The 24316-nt window shown below is 41.2% G+C and overlaps 1 protein-coding gene across 7 annotated transcripts in view; it reads left to right on the top strand.

The window, feature by feature from the left end:
* Positions 1–24316, top strand: part of LOC126236972 (GMP synthase [glutamine-hydrolyzing]) — a 187011-nt gene that overhangs the window by 27888 nt on the left and 134807 nt on the right. For 3 of the 7 annotated variants that reach the window (XM_049946685.1, XM_049946686.1, XM_049946683.1), the window contains 3 exons: positions 19393–19601; positions 21950–22044; positions 22122–22239. In XM_049946685.1, coding sequence (XP_049802642.1) covers positions 19414–19601; positions 21950–22044; positions 22122–22239 — 401 coding nt within the window. In that variant the 5' untranslated portion in view covers positions 19393–19413. Of the gene's footprint in view, positions 1–155; positions 314–18872; positions 19100–19392; positions 19602–21949; positions 22045–22121; positions 22240–24316 lie in introns of those variants that run through there. The other 4 variants (XM_049946687.1, XM_049946688.1, XM_049946684.1 and 1 more) reach the window with 4 other exon arrangements.

The raw sequence follows: 24316 nt of genomic DNA, 5'->3' as shown, positions 1-24316 counted from the left end.
AGAAGTACCTTGTGGATAAGGCCTTGAATATCGAAAAACGTGATGAGCATCGTTTTGATGCATGATTTTTCGGCTTTGACTTTTTTCCGATGAGGTGATGTCGGAGAACACCATTCCATGCTTTGCCGTTTTGTTTCAGGGCTGTACCAGAGACACCAGGTTTCATCCTCAGTGACAATACGGTTCAAGAAATTGGGTGTAGCATCCACCGTTTTCAACAAAATCCTGTGAAGCCTCTAAACGTGCATGCTTCTGACCGTCAGTCAAGTGATGTGGCACAATACAACACGTTTTCCTCTTCCCTAACTACTGGGTAAGGATCTGTTGCACAGATTCACGGTTAATCTGCAATTCATCCACTGTCAAGCACACAGTTAATCGGTGGTTATTCATTATTAATGTCCTCACTTTCTCAATGTTTTCATCACTTATGGCAGTCACTGGTCATCTGCTACGGGGATTGTCAGAATCACTTTCCCGGCCTCCCCGAAAATGGGCGAACCACTCGTACACACACTTCATGGACAGTGCTTGATCCCCACAAACACGTACTAGCATTGTGTGCCTTTCTTTCAGTGTCTTGCCAAACTTAAAACAAAACTCTAAATTGATCCTCTGCTAGTTCATTTTCCTGTTCTCAGTTCAGAACCAACACACTAAACAAGCACTTCATCCAACAGGTCTAACATGGAACACACATGATGCTCAACTGAACTATGATGGTGGCAGGTTGTCAACACCGGCCGCTACACAGGTGCAGCATTGTGAGTCACCAGTGTTGCCCAATTGACCTTTCTGACACCATTCACTGAACTTTGTCAGAGGTTGTATATTTTGAGGCATTGTTTTTCTCAGAACTCGTAACATTTAAATCTGATGAACTAGCAGAATACCTGGAACATCATCACATTCATTTTGCATTATACATACAGTAAGCGCCAAAGGAAAACTGTTGATAGAGGTACTACCACATTGGCATTTGAATGACATGCCTTACAAGAAAAAAATTGTCATGGTATGCAGATCTGAAGTCAAGACTTACTTCCCACCACCCACAAGGTGCTTCTGAAGTTTCTGATAGGTCACATTGTCTTGCTGTACTTTGGAACATGTTTTTGCAAACAATGACAGAACTCTGCACTGTGGTTGCTCTTTGGAACTACCTTCACTGCGCACAAACTGCTTAGACCACCAGGGTCTCTGGTTGCAAGTTTTCCTGACTTTCTTTAAAAAGGAAAGGTAGACACAGAAATATGACTTTTGATCATCTGTCATACTTCAAAGACTGGAAAAAAATTGGGAGCAACACAACCTATACTGTGTCTTTGGATTTCCTTCTGATGCAGCCATGATTTTTCCATCCATGTACAATGTTGCTGGAGAGGGACAGCCCCTGGGACATCCTGTATTTTAACTGATGCACACAAATAACAGTCAGTGGGAGAAATGAGTAAGAGCATTGGACTTAAAACAGCCCAATCATCCTCCTATTCAAATGCACACCCAACAGGTCCCCACAAGAACTAAAATCATCTAAAGAAACAGGAGAAAAAGATGAGACGCAAATGAAAAACTTCCCTTGATTGCACTGCCAAAGTTGAATCTTCTTCCTGCAGAATGACTAGTGTAGCTGTAGGTAATAATTACACCATTGGTACAGGAAGCCAGGGAAGGAATAGTGGCTTAAACAAAACCCTTTTAACTTCTGCTGCCCTTAAACTTCCTCCTTTAATGATGATAGAATGAAATTGTAATGACTATTACAGTCTCCTTGCTGAACTCAGTTCAGTTGATACTCTTATTTTCATCCATATGTGTTTAACTGCAAAAGTCATGGCGATTGGAAGTCACCTGCCTACAGTGAGAAACTATCATGTTTTAGTAACAGTCAAACTAAGGCAATGAGGGATTCAGGAGGCATTTGCACATTGTTACTTTCAGTGAGCAGGTACTTCGGAACACCATACTCGAGGCTGTAGCTGTTGAAATCCAACTGTGTACACTAGTAATGATTTGAAACTTACACCTCCTGCTAGACAGAGCTGCCTCCTACCAGGAGATGGAAGAATTGTTACACCATTTAAATGGTGTGCCCAGCAGTGATTTGCCTGACAGTGACCATAACCAGTTATGTTATCAGTACTGTATTCAATGCCCATTGGCATTCTACCAAGATGGTCCCTGTGAAAAATCAGTTGGGAAACTTACTCCTCTAAAGCTTATGTCACAGAATCCCAAGGAAAGGACACTGACAAGAGACAGAGCAGGAGGCAATGAATCTGATTAGCCATACCACACACAATTTGATAACTTACTCTCACAAAATAGCTGTGGGCAACGGAAACAGGTAATAAGCATAACGACAACGAAGTAGTCATTCCTCTGCTGACAATGTAATTGTGTAGAAAAGACCATGAGCAAAATCACATTATTTAATTCATGTGAAGCGGTACTGTTGGGGAACGATATGTTGTTTCAGTGAAGGCATATACAGCAAATGCCTAAGTGTAAGCTCAACTGTGATGAATCAATTCCCAAATGGAATAGTTATAGTTTTAGACTGAGAGTAATTCATACCAATTGTTATGACATAGCCAAATTCCTGATGATGTGCTGTGCTAAAATATCAGCTTAAAACAATTGTCACCTAGATTTTGCTCACTCAGTGTAGAATTTAAACAGAACATAGAATTCTCAACACATACAGACCTATAATGCCCTTTCTGCAGATTGAGAATTCAGTAATTCACTAACACAGTACAAAGATACTGGTACCTGCCCAGACCCAGATATCGTACACAAGCCAATGATTCGCCACCTTAGTGACTATTATAACAAACTAACTATCCTCATGTGCTTAAAAATATTTGGCAAGGGTGGGAGAATCCAGTAATCAACATGTACAGAAAAAAAACGGTGTTTCACATGTTTCAATCTTGAGATCTACCCTCTTCGCAGTTGCCAAAAATGGAATTGCTGCCATTGCAGGATGAAATTTATTTTCAACTGTGTATCTTCACAAACATTTGTCTACACTATAGTTCCAAGTCATTGTGCTCAACAGATCATTATAACATCTTTAGGTGCTGTCCAGAAGACATGGGTTCGCTTATCAGGTAATTAACTTTTTCAGAGTTCAGTCCACCCACCCACAACCTAGATTATAACTTGATAACCGATGGTTAGAAGTGGTAAACTACTTAAGCTTTTTATGACTGCTGTTCTCGTGCAAACTTACATGGGTACTGCACATAAAGCAGCTCAAGACAATCCATATGTAGAAGTTAAACGGTCTTAGCTTCCTCAGAAAGACTCTTATAAATTTTTAGCAGCCATTGATTTTAGCCCAATTAGACTAAGGATGTGCTATTTATGGGTCAGCAGCACCTTCTGTTTCAGTCCTACTAGACCCTGAGCACCACAGCACAGTCCACCTTGTAATTGGAACATTCTGCACGAGCCCTTTTGATAGTCTCCTTGTTCAAGCAGATATTCCAATTTTAAAGGTATGCCACCAACAACTGTTAGTTGAGAATATGGTTAAGATGTACTGTAGGCCAAAAATCACTGTTACACAATGTTTTTTGAGAACCTCAACATCTGTCTTCTTATGAATTGTTTGGAAAAAGGGAGAATAGCAGCAGTTAGGTTAAAAGATGTGAACTGAGAACTGTTTTTTCTCATTGTAACTTGCTTGCTAACTGCATGTGGAGCTTCACACACGATATATTCCATGACCTGTGATATTTATGTATCTCTGGTGTGACATCAGGGTTCACACAGACACTAATATTCATCACCACAGGCTCTATTCGGTCCTCCACGACGAGCATCTTTACTCTGATATATAGGGTGCATCATGCACAAAACATAACTCACCTTTTATTTTGTCAGTGGTTTTAGATATTGAAATCAGGTTTTTAGCAAGTGATAGTACACCGAAGGGCACTTTTTTTGTATGTAATAAAGAATCTTAATGTCTTAACTCTGGTATCGATCAAGATATGGAAGCAAGTATGATGTGACATTCTTTCTTTAACGACACCCAAAAGTGCTTGAAAAGATGAGTGCAGTGATATTGATATATAGTGCTGGTTACTTTTGAGCTTGAAACTCTTTGCAGAAGAATCCAAAAAATATTCTGAAATTGAAAAGCAAGTCAGCCAAAATTGGCTATTGCACTGTAAACACACTCATGCCAGGCTATGTTATCATATTAAGTGTTTCAACTGTTTACTTGTCTCCACTGCAGAACTAGCAGGCACCGTGTTGTCTACTGGCAGGTCATTTGTGCTTCAACATTTCTTACATGCAGACAGGTATACTAATGAGGGGAAATGCTATTTTTATATGACGTATGTCAAACAAATGTTCTTGAAATGGCAATGGAAGCTAGTATATGCCATTGTTTCACAAGAAAAAACCATAGCTGACTTCGTATCTTATGTCGCATAAGAAATGAGTTTTATCATTGTAGCATTGGCCTGTCTTGCTGGGTATAACTACTGAGTCTGGCTTGAGGGCCCTGCTTGGTGCAGTAGCCAACTCTGATCACATTGCTTCCCAGTTTCAGCATGGGTAAAGTTTACACAATTTTATTTACAGTGTTCCATGTAACCAACGTGGCAAAAGCTGTAACAGAAAATACTTATGTTTCTCTATTGAACTGTATGTTGTACATCTAACTGTATAATGTTCTTGGCTTACTGGTTTGTAGCTTCTGGTATAGTGATGATTGCGAGCAAGTATGACTATCTCGATGCTGTGTCTTCCCCCACCCGCCTCCCCCACCCCATCCCCAGTTTTCCACATGCACAAACTAATGAGGCATGGATGAATACCTTTTGCTATGTTGGGAGTGTGGCCTTTAGCAGCCACTGCTGTTTGCATACTTCGTGCCACCTGTCAATCTCACAACGAGTGCTGGAGATTCTGCACCCAGCAAAGTGTCCTATGGCAGCAAGCCTGAAGTTACTATATCCAGCTGATCTTGGTGTGGCACGATGACAGCATTGTGTGTGGTTGACATTAACACTGCAGATCGTGTAATACCAATGGCTCCATAAATAATGAGAAAGTAGCCTGTACATTTTTCAACAAAAATGTTTATGAAAAAGTTTCTCATTCTACTGTATGCAGCATGTACACAGTGGAGTTAATAGCAGTACACAGAGCTCTCACACACGTAAAGCCTCAACCTATCACAGATATTCTCCTGTGCAGTAACCTCCACAGTAGTTTGAAGGGGACAAAATTACTCACCGACTTACCCTGTGGCGCCCAGCTTTCAAGAACTTTTATGTGACCTTCACAATAAAAGAGGTACAGTCTTATGTTAAAAGATTTAACACAATACAGATAGTATTAAAGTTAGAAACTGTGTACATTTTTTGAGGAGCATAACTCGTGGTGTGCAAATTGCCTACACTATTCATTCAGTATTTGAGAATGAGAGCACTTAACAGCTTTCAAGAAGCTTTACATGTAATTTTAAAGCTTTTTGAAAGTTTTTCTCAGTAACACCCTCACCACCCCACCCCCTCCAACTGCAAAATGATGAAAGAAAAAAAAAGTTCATTGCTTACTATGTTTTTGCTGTTCATGCAGTAAAACTACAGCATCAGGCATGACATTTTATTTTATGACTTGTTTACTACTATCTCTATTCACAACACATTTTCAGAAAGTATCCACATATAACACTGAATTGCAACAGATCCTGTCTGACAGTATAACAAAAGCAGCTTGTGTTTCAATCTTCCTAAGGGAAAATGAATATTTCCATTTGATTTAAAGAATCCACTTTAGTGGATGACTCACGGGGTGGAGTAGGGAGGTGACACATCCTCCACTTGTTTTGCAGGGGGGGGGGGGAAGGCACATCTGAAGTCCAGATCTCTCTGCCGCCCCCTCCTATACATGAAATCTATGTTGTTTGAACTTATCACTCACATTGTACTGATGACTTCTCTTTTTTATGATATTCTCTCCTAGTGTCTCAGTGCAAATGGAGAGACAGAAAGGGAGTTTCAGGATGTGTGTCTTATTCTGGAAAAACCTTTGGCTGCACAGTCCCTCTCACTGCTATACCTCCACCTGGGCGTGTTCTACATCTTCTTTTATTGATTCTGTTCACTGTTCTCCATAAGTCATTTCTTGCAAAAGCAGCACTCTGTTCACATTCCTCGCAAATCTCTTCTGTTGGCCTATTATTATGAGAGCCCTTGAAAACCTCATTAGTCATCATCATCATTGTCATCATACAATAACCATAAATAAAACAAAGAGAGTGCATAGTATAGTATTGAATTACAGGTATGTCGAACAGTTGATGCTATCTGTACAACAGAAAAAAAGTGGATGCCATATTTTAGTTGAAGAATCGACTGTGAGAATGCTGTGTGAAAGATACATTCTGAATTATTTTTCTGATCAAAAGTAAATGTGAAAATGAATTCCTCAACATTTTTAGGCCATTTGAAAAATAATACAACTAATTTTATGTGCGAGTTCATTACTATGGATGAGATGTGGGCCTATCTGTTTCATGCCAGAAATGGAATATGGAGTAAAACAGTGCGAGGAAATGGGCTACTGTTTGTGTCCTGATAAATCATTGATGCAGTTCTTGTACAAACAGAGTTAATTATCACTACCACATGTATGAATGCACATATTTGATATGCAGAGGTTCTTTTTAAAAGACAAAAAATTACATCATCTGACTGGGCAATTCTGCAGAGCACCACCTCATTCCTTATCTTATTAGTCCACCTGACTTTCAACATTCTTCTGCCACGCCACTGCGTCTCAAATGCTTCGATTCTCTTCTGTTGTAGGTTTTCCATTGTCCATGATGCACTACCATACAAAATTGAGTTCCAAATGTACATTATTAGAAAATCCTTCCTCAAATTAATGCCAATGTTTAATAGTAGAAGACTTTTCTTGGGAAGAAATGTCCTCTTTGCTTGTGCTAGTGTGCTTTTATGTCATCCTTGCTTCCACCAGTATGTGCTGTTTTGCTTCCATGTTAGCAGAATTCCTTAATTTCCTGTACTCTGTGGTCACAAATTTTGTTGTTAAGTTTATTGCCATCTCATTTCTGCTAATTCTCATTACTTTAGTGTTTGGTTTGCTCTCATTCCATACTCTGTGCTCTTTGAACTTCATTCCATTCAACAGGTTTTGTAATTGTTCTTGACTTTCATTGAGAATAGCAATTCCACCGGCCAGTTTTATTGTTGATACCCTTTCACCCTGAGTTTTAATTGTACTTTTGAGCCTTTCTTTTATTTCTGCCATTGCTTCTTCTGTGTATAGACTGAACATTAGGGGTGAACGAATGCTTCCCTGCCTTACACCTTTTTTAATCTGAGCAATTTATTCTTCGTTTTCCCCATCTTATTGCCTCTTCTTGGTTCTTGTACGCATTTCTTTGCTGCTCCATCCTATTTTTCTCAGGATTTCGAACATCTTGCACCAGTCAACATTGTCAAAAAGTCCTTTGCAATGTCAGGACCACCTTTGATGCCTTTACATCTCCTAAACCAAACTGATCATCTAACAACTCCTCAGTTTTCTTTTTTATTCATGTGTATAGTGGTCCCCCCCCCCCCCCCCCAGCAACATAGATGCACGAGCTGTTAGGTTGATAGTGCAATAGTTGTTGCACTTATCTGCCCTTGCTATCTTCAAGAATGTGTCGGTGAAGTATTTCCAAGCCTGATGGTATGTTCCAAGACCTACGGATTCTAAACACCAACTTGAACAGTTGTGTGGTTTCCACTTTCTCCAACGATTTCAGAAATTGTCTTCCAAAGCTCATTTAACTCTGACTCTCATACTGAATCTCCTATGTATTCCATACTGATTCTCATTTCTTCATTAATCATGTCATATCTGCTCTCCCTGTTATGTTGAAGAGTGGCATTCCCATTGCACTTTCAGTGTTGATACCCTTGCTTTTCATTTCATCAAAAGCTGTTTTGACTTTTCTATACTCTGAATCAGCCCTTCTGATGACTATTTCTGTTTAGATTTCTTCACATTTTCCTGCAGCCATGTTGCTTTGGCTTCCCCTGCACTTCATGTTTATTTCATTTCTAAGTGATGTATTTCTGTTTTTCTTGAATTTTCCTGAGCATTTTTGTACTTCAGTTGTTTGTCGGTTATCCTCATCTACATATGTACTCTCCAGGCCACCAACCGATGCGTGCCAGAAGGTACTTTGTGCCGTTGCTAGTCACTTCCTTTCTTGTTCTGCTCACAAACAGAGTAAGGGAAAAAATATGTGCCTCTGTATGAGCCCTAATCTCTCTTGATCCATACACAAAATATATCTTGGTGATAGTAGAATCATTCTTCAGTCAGCTTTAAATACTAGTTCTTTCCATTTTCTCAACAGTGTTCCGCGACAAGAATGTGATTTTCCCTCTAGGGATTCCCATTTGAGTTCGCGAAGCATCTCTGTAATACTTATGTGCTGATTGAACCTACCGGTAACAAATTTAGCATCACACCTCAGTATGGCTTGGATGTTTTCCTTTAATCTGACCTGGTGGGAATCCCATACACATCAGCAGTACTCAAGAATGGGTTGCACGAGTGTTCTGTATTGTATGTCTTTTCTGGATGAGCTACACTTTCCTGAAATTCTCCTAATGAACCAAAGCCAAACATCTGTCTTCCCCACTACTGTTCTTATGTGCTCTTTCCATTTCATATTACTTCACAACATTACACTTAGATATCTAATTAATCAGACCGTGAGACAGCATACTATTAATGCTGTATTTGAATACTATGATATTGTTTTTCTTATTATTTGTATTACCCTGCATTTTTCCTTTATATACAGCAAGCAACCATTCACCACAACAACTAGAAATTTTGTCTGTCATCTTGTATCATCCTGTTGTTGCTTAATGACAACACTTTACCATACACCACTACTTCATCAGTTCGCAACCACACACTGCTGCTCATGCTGTCCATTCAATCATTTATGTATACAGCAAATAAAAAGTGGTCCTACAACACTTTCTTTTGTCACTCCTGGTGATACCCTAGTCTCTGATGAACATTCACCATTGAAGTCAATGTTCTGGGTTGTATTACTTATTAAGCATTTGAGCCACTTGCCAGTCAGGAAACATAATCTGTATGCTAAGACCCCTGTTAGTCTGCAGTGGGGCACTGTATCAAATGCTTTCTTCAATTCTAGGAATACAGAACCTGCCTGTTGCCCTTCATCCATGGTTCGCAGGATATGTGAGAAAAGGACAAGCTGAATTTTGCACAAGTGAGACTTTATAAATCCGTGCTGATTTGTGGACTTAAGCTTTTACATTCCAGTGAAATTCATTATATTTGAATTGCGAAACACTGTAGGTCAAATTTTAACTGAGTGAATTTTCTTTTGTGATAAACAGGCTGAAGCCAGTTTAGGTGGGATGTACATATATTTTAGCGGATAACAAGACAACTGTGTTCAAGCTTTTGTAATTTTGTGATGAGTCTGGATTCTGACCTGAGTTTTCAGGCTGGAGATTTGTGTGTTGCAGAGCGGATGGCTCATGCCTTTTCTTCCAGCGACCAGCCAGCTGTAGGTTTCTGTCATCCTCTATAATTTTCGTATATATAATTTTATATAATAGAGGGAAACATTCCATGTGGGAAAAATATATCTAAAAACAAAGATGATGTGACTTACCGAACGAAAGTGCTGGCAGGTCGATAGACACACAAACAAACACAAACACACACACAAAATTCAAGCTTTCGCAACAAACTGTTGCCTCATCAGGAAAGAGGGAAGGAGAGGGAAAGACGAAAGGATGTGGGTTTTAAGGGAGAGGGTAAGGAGTCATTCCAATCCCGGGAGCGGAAAGACTTACCTTAGGGGGATAAAAGGACGGGTATACACTCGCGCGCACACACACACACACACACACATATATCCATCCACACATATACAGACACAAGCAGACATATTTAAAGACAAAGAGTTTGGGCAGAGATGTCAGTTGAGGCAGAAGTGCAGAGGCAAAGATGTTGTTGAATGACAGGTGAGGTATGGGTGGCGGCAACTTGAAATTAGCGGAGATTGAGGCCTGGTGGATAACGGGAAGAGAGGATATCTTGAAGAGCAAGTTCCCATCTCCGGAGTTCGGATAGGTTGGTGTTAGTGGGAAGTATCCAGATAACCCGGACGGTGTAACACTGTGCCAAGATGTGCTGGCCGTGCACCAAGGCATGTTTAGCCACAGGGTGATCCTCATTACCAACAAACACTGTCTGCCTGTGTCCATTCTTGCGAATGGACAGTTTGTTGCTGGTCATTCCCACATAGAATGCGTCACAGTGTAGGCAGGTCAGTTGATAGATCACGTGGGTGCTTTCACACGTGGCTCTGCCTTTGATCGTGTACACCTTCCGGATTACAGGACTGGAGTAGGTGGTGGTGGGAGGGTGCATGGGACAGGTTTTACACCGGGGGCGGTTACAAGGGTAGGAGCCAGACGGTAGGGAAGGTGGTTTGGGGATTTCATAGGGATGAACTAAGAGGTTACGAAGGTTAGGTGGACGGCAGAAAGACACTCTTGGTGGAGTGGGGAGGATTTCATGAAGGATGGATCTCATTTCAGGCCAGGATTTGAGGAAGTCGTATCCCTGCTGGAGAGCCACATTCAGAATCTGATCCAGTCCTGGAAAGTATCCTGTCACAAGTGGGGCACTTTTGTGGTTCTTCTGTGGGAGGTTCTGGGTTTGAGAGGATGAGGAAGTGGCTCTGGTTATTTGCTTCTGTACCAGGTCGGGAGGGTAGTTGCGGGATGCGAAAGCTGTTGTCAGGTTGTTGGTGTAATGCTTCAGGGATTCCGGACTGGAGCAGATTCATTTGCCACAAAGACCTAGGCTGTAGGGAAGGGACCGTTTGATGTGGAATGGGTGGCAGCTGTCGTAATGGAGGTACTGTTGCTTGTTGGTGGGTTTGATGTGGACGGACGTGTGAAGCTGGCCATTGGACAGGTGGAGGTCAACGTCAAGGAAAGTGGCATGGGATTTGGAGTAGGACCAGGTGAATCTGATGGAACCAAAGGAGTTGAGGTTGGAGAGGAAATTCTGGAGTTTTTCTTCACTGTGAGTCCAGATCATGAAGATGTCATTAATAAATCTGTACCAAACTTTGGGTTGGCAGGCCTGGGTAACCAAGAAGGCTTCCTCTAAGCGACCCATGAATAGGTAGGCGTACGAGGGGGCCATCCTGGTACCCATGGCTGTTCCCTTTAATTGTTGGTATGTCTGGCCTTCAAAAGTGAAGAAGTTGTGGGTCAGGATGAAGCTGGCTAAGGTGATGAGGAAAGAGGTTTTAGGTAGGGTGGCAGGTGATTGGCGTGAAAGGAAGTGCTCCATCGCAGCGAGGCCCTGGACGTGCGGAATATTTGTGTATAAGGAAGTGGCATCAATGGTTACAAGGATGGTTTCCGGGGGTAACAGATTGGGTAAGGATTCCAGGCGTTCGAGAAAGTGGTTGGTGTCTTTGATGAAGGATGGGAGACTGCATGTAATGGGTTGAAGGTGTTGATCTACATAGGCAGAGATCCGTTCTGTGGGGGCTTGGTAACCAGCTACAATGGGGCAGCCGGGATGATTGGGTTTGTGGATTTTAGGAAGAAGGTAGAAGGCAGGGGTGCGGGGTGTCGGTGGGGTCAGGAGGTTGATGGAGTCAGGTGAAAGGTTTTGCAGGGGGCCTAAGGTTCTGAGGATTCCTTGAAGCTCCGCCTGGACATCGGAAACATTGGCAAACTTTGTATGTGGTGTTGTCTGAAAGCTGACGCAGTCCCTCAGCCACATACTCCCGACGATCAAGTACCACAGTCGTGTAACTCTTGTCCGCCGGAAGAATGACGATGGATCGGTCAGCCTTCAGATCACGGATAGCCTGGGCTTCAGCAGTGGTGATGTTGGGAGTAGGATCAAGGTTTTTTAAGAAGGATTGAGATGTGCCCCACTTGTGACAGGATACATTCCAGGACTGGATAAGATTCTGAATGTGGCTCTCCAGCAGGGATACGACTTCCTCAAATCCTGGCCTGAAATGAGATCCATCCTTCATGAAATCCTCCCCACTCCACCAAGAGTGTCTTTCTGCCGTCCACCTAACCTTCGTAACCTCTTAGTTCATCCCTATGAAATCCCCAAACCACCTTCCCTACCCTCTGGCTCCTACCCTTGTAACCACCCCCGGTGTAAAACCTGTCCCCATGCACTCTCCCACCACCACCTACTCCAGTCCTGCAACCCGGAAGGTGTACACGATCAAAGGCAGAGCCACGTGTGAAAGCACCCACGTGATCTACCAACTGACCTGCCTACACTGTGACGCATTCTATGTGGGAATGACCAGCAACAAACTGTCCATTCGCAAGAATGGACACAGGCAGACAGTGTTTGTTGGTAATGAGGATCACCCTGTGGCTAAACATGCCTTGGTGCACGGCCAGCACATCTTGGCACAGTGTTACACCGTCCGGGTTATCTGGATACTTCCCACTAACACCAACCTATCCGAACTCCGGAGATGGGAACTTGCTCTTCAATATATCCTCTCTTCCCGTTATCCACCAGGCCTCAATCTCCGCTAATTTCAAGTTGCCGCCACCCATACCTCACCTGTCATTCAACAACATCTTTGCCTCTGCACTTCTGCCTCGACTGACATCTCTGCCCAAACTCTTTGTCTTTAAATATGTCTGCTTGTGTCTGTATATGTGTGTGTGTGTGTGTGTGTGTGTGTGTGTGTGTGTGTGCGCGCGCGAGTGTATACCCGTTCTTTTATCCCCCTAAGGTAAGTCTTTCCGCTCCCGGGATTGGAATGACTCCTTACCCTCTCCCTTAAAACCCACATCCTTTCGTCTTTCCCTCTCCTTCCCTCTCTCCTGATGAGGCAACAGTTTGTTGCGAAAGCTTGAATTTTGTGTGTTTGTTTGTGTGTCTATCGACCTGCCAGCACTTTGAATGATGTGAAGGGTGTTGATATGTAATTTTGCATTCTTTTACCGTTCTTATATACTGGAGTCACCTGCTCTATTTTCTGGTCACTTGGAACTTCATTTTGGATGAGAGATTCATGGTAAATGTAAACTAAGTAAGGGGCCAATACCCTAGAGTACTGTCTCTAAAACTGAATTGGGATTCTTTCTGGACCTAGTGACTTTATTTGAGTTGCTTCTCTAAGCCAGGAGTGATTCATACAGGAGTCTGTGCAGCAGTCGAACAACAGTTCGTTAGTATGAACCCTGTGTGCAAGTAATTTCTTAAAGGTGAAATTTAAAAAATCTGCTTTCCTGTTGCTGTCTTCTGTTGTGGTCAATGTTTGACTCGATAGAAGCCTTTGTTTGATCTGCTTGGCGATTTTACGTAGGACCAGAATTTTCTTGTGTTCTCGGCAACATGTTTTTCTAAGGTATGGTGGTGGAAGTTATTGTACGCTTTATACGTCAATCTTTTTATTGGCTCACAAAATTCTACTAGCATGCCTGCCATCATTTGTGCATTTTTTTTATTTTTATTTATTTATTTTTTACGTGAAGAGTGCAACAGTCTCTGCTTCCTCACCATTTTCAGAATTTTATGATCAATTAATGATGTCATTTCTGCCCTTAATTTAGTTACCCAGCACATACTTCTCCAGACTGCACTTCACAATCAGTTTAAACTTGGTCTGTAATTGTTCTACACCTGTCATATTATAACTAAATAATGTCCATTCATTGTCTTCAGTGGGATAGTAACAACTGCCTGTTTGCACTTACTAGCAAAAATACTCATTAGCTTTCTTGATGGAGTTTTTAACCTCAGTAACCATCATCGCGATATCATCATGATCACTAATCAATAAAGTTAGGCTTGTTTGTAGTTACAAGGTCTAAAATATTTCCATTGTGTGTGGGCTGTTGACCTAGCTACTCAAGATATTCACAAGACTCTGTCCATATCACCTGCAATGATTCCTGTTCTATACGCAGTGGGTTAAAGTTGCCTACAACTAATATTGCATGAGCTGCGCTATTGAGCATAGACTTTCTTTAAATGACTCCAAAACTGTCACGCAAAATCAGGTGGTTGGTAAAAACATCGAATAATTAACTTGAGTTCGTCTAAGCTTGTTAGTCATGTCCAGATAGCTTCACAGGTTTAGTCAGCTTTGAACTCGATAGACAATATTTTTGTCAACTGCAGTGAACTCCTCTTCCTATGGCATCTAATCTGTCTTCTTTTTTAATTTTTTTTTTATTTATGTTCCATGCATTGCTAAATATTTCAGAGCTTTCTGTTTTGGGTTCCCAATCAACCCTGATACGACGCTACAGATTGTAAGCTCGGCTTTTTCCCCTTGAGTGAGGCCTCAGAACCAAAGCAACAGATGTCATTGGTGCCGACATGAGTCACAACTTGCGGAAGACTGCACCCTGCGCCTTCAAGAGCCGTAGGCAAGGCCTTCTCCACGTTTCAGATGAGGCCTTTTGGTAGATGTACTGAGCACACATTGGACTTCTTTCCAGCCCATAATGCTATTTCCTTAAGGGGCTTCATAACATGCCTAACACTTGAGCTCCTGATACCTAGCAAACTTCTGTCCCCATCTTGTGCTCGGACCCTGCTGCATGAATGGTCACCTACCATACACATAATGAAAGGGCGAGGCCAGATGGCCAGCCTCCAAGTTGACACTCTGCCTGGAACATCATGAATGCAACAAAACCTGTCACCCTCCCTGCGATGAGGGCGGTTCCCCTGTATGAGGTACACTGAAAGGTGCCTCAGAGTAATTCTTCTGTTACCCGAGGTTTCTTTGCCAGTATCTTTCTTGAACCTACATTTGAATGTCCAACTTTAGTGATTGTCATTTTATAGGTGTCCATTCCTCTTCAATCGAACTGCCCACTGTAGTATTTGTTATTGCAGCCCGTGTAGTGTCAGTATCTGTTTAGAATTTTCTATCTGACCATGATGTAATCCATCTGGAATCTTCCCATGTCTCCAGGCATTTTCCTAATATAGCACCACCTCTTTTCCTTCTCATATTACCATGTTCGTCATCCAAGTTTATTACATTTTTATCTCTCTTTATGTAGTGGATTATGCATTAGGTATTGTCATACATGTTCTCTATTTCTTCATCTTCTGCTTGTGATGTCGGCATGTATACCTGAACCATTGTTGTTGACATTGGTTTCCTGCTGAGTCTGAGGAGAATAATACTGTTCACAGTAGCTCACTCTCTGCCCTACTGTCCTGTTCACAATGAATCCTATTCCTGTTGTAGCATTTACTGTGCCTTATCTTTCCATTTCACTTCAGTGGCCCCCACTATATCTAGATTGAGCCTTTGCATATCTCATTTCAGATTTTCTAGTTACCCACCGTTGACATTCCATGCGCTGACTCATTTGCCGGCTACTCAGTCTTGTTCTTGTGGTCACTCCTCCTTGGCAGTTACCCTCAGAGATCCGAATTGGTGACTAATGTGGATTTTTTTTTTGCCAGCATTGAGATCGTCACATGTCCTGTGGATGCAAATTTTGTACTTTTAATGCAGTAGTTTGTATTACCTTCTGCATCTTCATGCTGTTGATCATTGGTGATTCTTCCACCTTTTAGCATCAGTTTCCCACCCCGGTGGCAAGAAGTTGACCTGAAACTCTGTCCACACACCCACTCTCTTTGACAAACCATGGACAGAATGAGGGTGGCTCTTCATGCCGAAAGTCTTTTTCCACCTTTGCTGATGATTTTATTCAAAATTTAAGCTTTGGCTGGGATGAATTGAGGACCCGAGACATTTTGATTACTAATCAAAGATGCTACTCCCTAGATCACGGGTTACAGCTACTGCCCAAGTAAACAATGGCATATTTAGAGAGTGTTGCAATGCTGCCCTGCCTATTACATCAGCCAAACAAGTAAAAGCTTTCACAATGTTTCCAATCACACTTTGGTGCATTTCATTGGAATAATTTACATTAGTTAGCAGTTATGTATATGTGGCATTCGATATCACAAACGGTACAAGAATACCTTCAGAATTTAACACACAAGAAGTAAGAACTCCAATTTTTTGGGAGAACCAAAAATGTATCTACATTTTCCAAAAATATAAAGAGAAGTTTAGTGAAAAAAAGAACTATCAGTGGTTTAGCAGTTTCTTGGGGATATTTTGAAACAAGACAAAAGCACAAAAGACTGTTTACAAAATGAAATATCTTTGGAACAAGCTGACAGCAAAGTATGATTCTAAACAAACAGCAACAGAAAAAGCATGGCAGCAATTTGTTGTGCAATTTATCTGTGATACAGGTCATCACTACTGAAAAAAATCCACTCATGTTTAAGTGCTGTGCATCTAAAGAGTCTTAAGGATCTAGTTGTAATTCTTCGCATTAAGTTTACTATCAGCCATACATTAAGATATCTTCAGCCTACATTTTAAATTGATGTGAAAAGTAGTAGCAATGTAAGGATATTTTTTCAGTGGATATAGAAATGACCAAAACATATAAGTGAGTGCTATGTTTTGAAATGCATTGTATGAGAATAAGAAATTGTGGCTGAAGGCAAATTTTACTAATTACGACAAAGCGGATAACATTGGTAATTTTTAATATTAAATGTGAAGGGAGGGAATGTTTGCAGTTAGATCCCCATATGGATGATCGTAATTTAGGTTTGTTTGGTTCTGTCTATAGAGAGTGTTCCAGGAGGAATGGTCAGTATGCAGGGATATGATAGAAACCATCATACTAGATATAGAAGTCTAGTAAACATGGACTCTAAAATGCATACCTTAGGTGCTGTGAGGACTTGTTCATCCTCATTACTGTGTAACATGTCTTTTTTACTGAGAAAGTACTCATAGCTCCTTAGGTGTGCATTTTAGAGCACACTTTGGTTTGAATGATTGTTCCTGTCAAATCCCTGAATATTGATTGTTTCTTCTCGGGCACCCTATATATACGTTGTAGCCTCAAACTGAAGTTCATTTAAGTTATAATACAGCTCTTGATCATTTGCTGTCTGATGTGTCCCAGTAGAAGAAAAATTGTGGAAAGCAGCCCAGCAGCACAATTTCTCTTCAGTGTGGAAAGGGGATAATTGATTTTGAGAAATATCAGGAGTGCTTGGAGAAAATTATCCACATTTCTTTGTACCGTGTGCATGAGCTTCTGAGGATTAAAGTGCGCCTCCAAGATGTTCTGTGACAACAGTCAGTGGTCACTGAAAGGAAGGTAGTTGCAACACAGAAAGTGGTGGAAGGTTATTAGTCTGTGGCATATTACTAGATAATTGTATAATTCTGTGAGTCTCCATGAAAGTGGGAAAAGTTGGTTGTGGGTACACCAGTTCTTGACAAAGGTGCAGATGAATGGGCTGCAAAGAAGTAAGTGTGTGTGTGTGTGTGTGTGTGTGTGTGTGTGTGTGTGTGTGTGTGTGTGTGTGATTTACGTGATTGAGAGCCACGAAACTACTCAGGTACTGTGCCACTGTTTTTTTTTCCCTTCAAAACTAGTGCTTCTCACTTTGAGAAATATGGAACCTTGGCTCAGTTCTGTGATTTCCCCTCAGAGCTACAAAATAAGAAATGTGTGTATGAGAGTGGTACTGCTCCTGTTATAGGCTGAGACTCTTGGTTGCAGTGTTGTAGCATGGGGTGCTAGATTTTGTGTTAAGAAAAACAAACAGTCAGAGATATAAGGATCCCTTCTAAACTATATGCCCAAGACCAAGATGCGGCAGTTCCTTTCTTCATCATGGCAGCTCTACATCACATCCACCAAAAGTTTCTGATGCTAATTTAGCAGCTGTAGGCTTCAAAGTTCATAGTTTTTGACCCCGTAGTTATGGTCTTACCTAAAATGATTTCATATTGTTTCTGTAAGTGAGACCTTGACTGAAAGAGCTTCTGTATGTGTGGGATGTGATTTGTGCGCAAATTGTTTTTAACTCTTTTATTTATCTTACTCGATAGAGGTCCCCAGCTGATGATGTACACTGGTAGATCTAGTGTAGAAAGCTGCCTCCTTCCAGGATGAATCACATTTTGTTTTGGTTCTTGCAACAGATCTGGCTTATGCCTTTTTTACTACTAGTCATGCGATCATTTCATCTTACACTTTTCTGGATACACAATCCCAGTTGCTAATGATTGTAACTATTTTCAGTGATCTTCTTTGCTATAATCAAACATTAATGGGTCTTTCCGCTGATTTGTGAGGAGTGTGTTACAGTTGGTTCTGATGAGGGTCATCTGTTGGTTCATTTGGTATTCTACAGGTTTGCCTGCATTTGCAACAGTTTCATAGTGATGTGAATTAATTATCTACAGTGACATTGTACCTGAGTAGTTTTGTGGCTCTCAATCACGTAAAACATCATGAGGTAGTTGAAGTAAGTGGGAATAGGTTGCAATCTGGTTTAATATAGACAGTAAATTTATACAGTATAATTGTTGGGCTTCACTTAGAGAAGGGGAATGCAGCTGCACATGAGTCTTCCTACTAAACAATAACAATGATATAAGGCTTTTATGCAACATAACACTATGAACATGTTTTGGAATGAAGACAACATGAGTCACTTGAAGCTACCAATTGTACGGACACACTAAACACACTAATTTGATATTTGATCCCATCCCACCACCACATGGAGAAAACATGGGGCTCAGCTATACCAAAGACAGCACACCTCTCTCTCTCTCTCTCTCTCTCTCTCTCTCTCTCTCTCCCTCCCCCCTCCCCCTCCACCCCCTCCCTCCCCCTCCACACCCTCCCTTCCTTCATTGGTCTAAATATAGTTCAGTGTGTGCGCACACACACAGCAAGTGCTTGGCACTCAGTAGGCCTGATGGCAGTGTCTGTAGGCAGTGTTGTTAGATACAAATTTTTTAAAACAGCCCTAGCTAATGCAATTTGTGAGTATGTATGTGTGTGTGTAAAATAATTTTTATAAAATAGTGTGGCTTGGAGTCAAGCACTATTTCATGATCAGTTTACCTGCCAACTGCAGTCTTAGGAAGAATGAAGTGTGTTTGCATGTAAGATTTCAGTGGAAACATTATTCTTCAGAGTTGTAGTTTCTTAGTTTTAAAATATAGTTTTCTAATGTGTTTAGTTCTATTGTTGTGCTTTCCTATTCACATGCGTAGCAGGAAAGATGACTTTAACTAAATTGAATGATTCTGACATGTACCTCTGTTGTTACTTTGAATCTCATTTTTAATTGAATCTAGCTTAATTGAATGGCAATGAAAGAACCTTTTGTCATTATTTTGCAACCAATTTTCAGTGTTTTGTTTCCTGGGACTAATGGCTTTGAATTTTTCCACAGTGCTGCTGGACATCAAGTGAAATGCACAACACAAGTCCAGAGGGGCACTACCGTGCCAATGGGACCCATAATCAAGAACGTGTTGCTATTTTGGATGCAGGAGCACAATATGGAAAAGTGATAGATCGTAAAGTGCGAGAACTTTGTGTTGAGAGTGAAATATTGCCATTGGACACACCAGCATTCACACTGAAAGAAAAAGGATACAAGTAATATTAACTTAGAGCATATTGTTAAAAGGGTGAAAAATTAGAGTAACTATCAAGAAATGTAACATAGAACTAATGCAGATATAATCAAAATACAATTATTTATTTCCACAGTCATTCAGCCAGGTAGTTCCTGAAGTTGTATAACTGAAAAATATACTCCTTAGAATACACAGCTGTAAGAATGGCTGCATTATCAGAATTTTTAATTGCTCACATAGGCCAAATGCCATAAACAAAATTGTGATGCCTTTATTTTGAGTAAGTTATTGAGTTCTTGAAGGAAAAGTAGAAGCAAGCGAGTGGCAATGAATAAAATGGCTGCTAACTTTGTATATTAGTCTCTTTTTGGCGTCAGTGGTTCTCTGTCTATTTTGTCCGCCACGGTAGCTGAGTAGTCAGCGCGACAGACTGTCAATCCTAAGCGCCCGAGTGCGATTCCCGGTTGGGTTGGAGATTTTCTCCGCTCAGGGACTGGGTGTTGTGTTGTCCTCATCATCATCTTTTCATCCCCATCGACGCGCAAGTCGCCGAAGTGGCATCAAATCGAAAGACTTGCACCAGGCGAACGGTCTACCTGACGGGAGGCCCTCGTCACACGACATTTCATTTCAATGGTCTATTTTGAAAGACCAAATGAAATGGTATATGCTTACCAACTTTAGTTTATAGTCACAATTTTGCAATCTTCATTTTTATTAACTAGCAGAAATGTTAAATAATATTATTTGATACCGAACATATCTTGTTGCTCATGAACTTAATTTGAAATTTCAGTTGATATTCTATTGTTATTTGGTGACAAATACGCCCATCACACATGGCATCATCTGCATAGAAGTCTATACCTGGATCAGAATTACAAAGTGGAAGGGGGTTGTTGCTCATAAACTTAATTTGAAATTTCAGTTGATATTCTCTTGATATTTGGTGACAAATGTGCCCATCATACCTGGATCAGAATTACAAAGCGATTAAGCACAACTGAACGTGGAAGGGGGTGATGTTTGCTGGTGTGTGAGTGTGTAGTGTGGCTCTAGCAGCATGAAAGGGGTGCTAAAATGGGTGTTTTCTCTTGTAATATCTACATACGTGATGACAAACAGCGAGTCCATTTAATTGGTCATTGTCCTGTCTTCCTGCTTTTGCCAGGTGTCTGTACCGTGGACAAAACAGCCCCTTATTGTTCTGTGCAGTTTTTATTGTCACATACATTCATGACATGTTTCTATCTTCAAGGCATGTGGAGTTCTTTTGATTACCTTCATTGGAGGCAGTACAGCCACGGCATTTTTTCTCCTCAAAATATTTGCACACCGAGCACACAAACTAATGTGTCTGACCATGCAAAACTTGAGCATATCACTGAAACTTCATTCAGTAACCATACTTTTCTGCTCACTTCTGCTGCAAGCTTCAGACATTCTGTAGCACAGAGTAAACTCGCCACTCAGAGGAAAAAAGCACACGACAAAAATGGTTAGCACCTGTTAACTTACCAGCTGAAAGCATCATCTGCAGCTGGCCAGTAACTTCTGCTTGCAGTTGTAAAGTGATTTGACAGTGAAACTTCCTGGCAGATCAAAACTGTGTGCTTGCAGTTGTAAAGTGATTTGACAGTGAAACTTCCTGGCAGATCAAAACTGTGCCGGACCGAGACTCGAACTCGGGACCTGATCTGACAGTGTTGAATGGAACAGGATGCGCAACCAAATGCATTCTCAGGTTGTAGCTATGGTAACGGCACCATAAACAGCTGGACAGCAATCATTTTGCGTTATTCTGATTCAAGTATAGTTGCTGTGTAATGGGTTTTCACCAACACCTGTCAGTCCTCCCTACCATCCATGAAAGTTCATATTATGAAGGACACATTGCACTTTTGTCTGGATGTGATTTGTTTAACATTTTATGATATTTGCTTCTGTTAAACAAAAAGAAAACTTATAATTCTTCTTGATATTTCTGAAATACCCCTCTTTTGCTCACAAATGTGTTAATATCATTAGATAGATATGTTACCGTTAATCAGTTCCGACTCAGATGAGTCATCATCAGAACTAAAATTCTTCAGAAGAGAAAAACAAGAAAGTACTACTGATATTTGGATAACTGTAGATATTTAATAGTCATTTTGCATTTTTGTCTTTTGTAGATTTTCAGTTCTGATGAGGACTCATGAAGAGTCGAAACTGGTCAACTGAAATATATTACAAAAAGTGATAAAAACATTTGTGAATAAATAGTGTATTTCAAATAGAAGTCTTGCTCAAAATGGATAATTCAAATTTCATTGGAATATTGCTCTTTGAATTCTTGTTGCCAGTAAAATCTACATCTGATTTCAGGGCAGTCATAATATCTGGTGGTCCAAACTCTGTATATGCTGAAGATGCTCCTCGGTATGATGCAGACATATTTAGGATAGGAATTCCTGTTCTTGGTAAGTAGTGTTCTAGTTAATAAATACATTTAAGATTTGAATTTACATAAAGTAAATTGAATTTGCCTTTTTTACAGGAATATGTTATGGAATGCAGATGATGAACAAAGAATTTGGTGGACAAGTTATTCGAAAGGATAGCAGAGAAGATGGGCAGTTTAGCATTGATGTCGACAATAAATGCTTATTATTCAAGTTAGTGACAGTACTAAATAAGGTTTTTCAACTTTGGCCTGTTGCCTCTTTGATTTGTAGTTTTTAGTGGTGGGGAAAACCTGACACATTTGTGTGTATTGCATAACAAGATTGACATTTACCGTGTAATGAATCTTATTACACTAGGAAACTTGTTACTTTGGTAAAATGCTCTGTGGTAGTTGTGAATACTAATGAAAAGTTATTTTTGCCAAACCATCTGTGATGGACATTTTTGTGACACTCCATTGAGTATCTATAGATAACTTATTATTTAAGCAGTGTAAAAACATCCACACAATGTTTCTGATCAGAATGATTGTGCTACTGGTGATTCACAAAAGTTTGACTATATTACTGAAAACTCCCTTTAAGACCGCTTATAAGTGGCGTTCAAACAGAAACCATCCGGTGTCTGGAATGCGCAGACCGGTGACTGGGGGGTGATATGGTGTGTGTAATGAGGGGTGGTTCCAACCAAAGCTGTGGAAGTTCACAGCCCGTCGCTAGAGGGCACGCATGCATATCATGTGACTATACAGAGCTAGCAGCAGCATGCATCAATCGTCCAATGCTGCCAGTAGCATTGCAAGCACTGACATGGAGGCGTTAACAGAAGAGCAAAGAGGTGTTGTTCGATTTCTGACAGCGGAGGGAGTAGGAGGAATGGACATTCATCGACGAATGCCACAAGTGTATGCTGAATACTGCATGTCCCTTGCAAGGGTCAAGGCGTGGCACAAGCGCTTCAGGGAAGGACTGGTGTCATTAACCGATGATGCATGGTCTGGAGCACCACACTGCATTACCTATGACATCGTCCAGTTGGTGAATGTACTCATTACCCAGGACCGCTGAGTGACAGCGAAAGCCATAGCTGCCATGGTCGGATTGAGCATTGTAAGTGTTCACACCATCATGAGGGAACAACTGCACATGTGCAAAGTGTGTGCCCCACAGTCTTCAACCACACCACGAAGCATGTTGAATGGCCCACTGTCTTGGTCATCTGTAGCTTGATGCTCGGGAAGGGAATGCATTCCTGGCACGAGTGGTGGCTGGAGATGAGTCATGTTATCATCACTTCAAACCAGAATCAAAATGACGAAAAAAGTCTCCAGTGGAAGCATCTAGGGTTACCACCAGCAAAAAAAGCCAAGGCCATCCACATACATGCAGGAAAAGTTATCCTGACATTCTTCTTTGAAGAAGACAGCCCCCTTCTGATTAACTTCCCGCAGCACGGGGCAACAGTGAATGCCCAGCATTACTTGCAAACCTTGACCACCTTTCGCTGAGTGATCAAATCAAAACTGCCAAGCAATCTCCCCCTTGGGGTCATTCTGCTCCACGACAATTCAAAGCCTCATATGGCCAACACAGTCACGGCACTCCTGCATAAATTCAAATGGGAGATTCTCGGCCACCCTCCATACAGTCCGGACCTCTCTCCCTGTGATTACTCCATTTTTGGACCCCCTAAAAAGGCTCTGAGGGGCAAACGATTCACCTCGGACGACGACGTCCAGTTGTATGTGCAGAACTGGTTAACATCGCAGCCCCGGAATTTTATGCGACAGCCATTCACCGCCTTGTGTCACAGTGGTACAAGTGTCTCAACAGCCAGGGTCAGTACTTCTAAAGTACAGGTACTGGTTTCAGTAATTATGCCTCCGACTCGTTTCTTTTTGAACATCCCTTATAGAATAGTTCAGGAGTATGGAATCCTTTTTCATGACCCGACTTTAAATTGTGGATTTCCCACTTTGGTGATGATAGTTAATAGAAGCTGTTGCAGTTACATATGCATTTGTGAGCATACTAACATAAGTTGATTGGTTGCTGTGTTTGTAAAGTGCTAGAGAGCAACAAAACTGGTGACTGGAGGGACAAGTATAGAAGGACCCACCTACACCTTTTTTTGCACACTTTCCCCATAGTGTTCCTGCATTACAGTTCAGTCATCACAAGTCTGAAGCCTTTGGCCCACACTTGTGGAACTGAATCTGGCAGCTATTGCAGAGTTGTGCCGGTGGCACCATGAATGAAGCACAATGTTAGCATAGTAACACTGTTA

Source organism: Schistocerca nitens, chromosome 2, assembly GCF_023898315.1.
Source record: "Schistocerca nitens isolate TAMUIC-IGC-003100 chromosome 2, iqSchNite1.1, whole genome shotgun sequence".
Taxonomy (NCBI): domain Eukaryota; kingdom Metazoa; phylum Arthropoda; class Insecta; order Orthoptera; family Acrididae; genus Schistocerca; species Schistocerca nitens.
The sequence above is the reverse complement of the archived record's forward strand: the minus strand, read 5'-3'. Positions and strand labels throughout refer to the sequence as shown.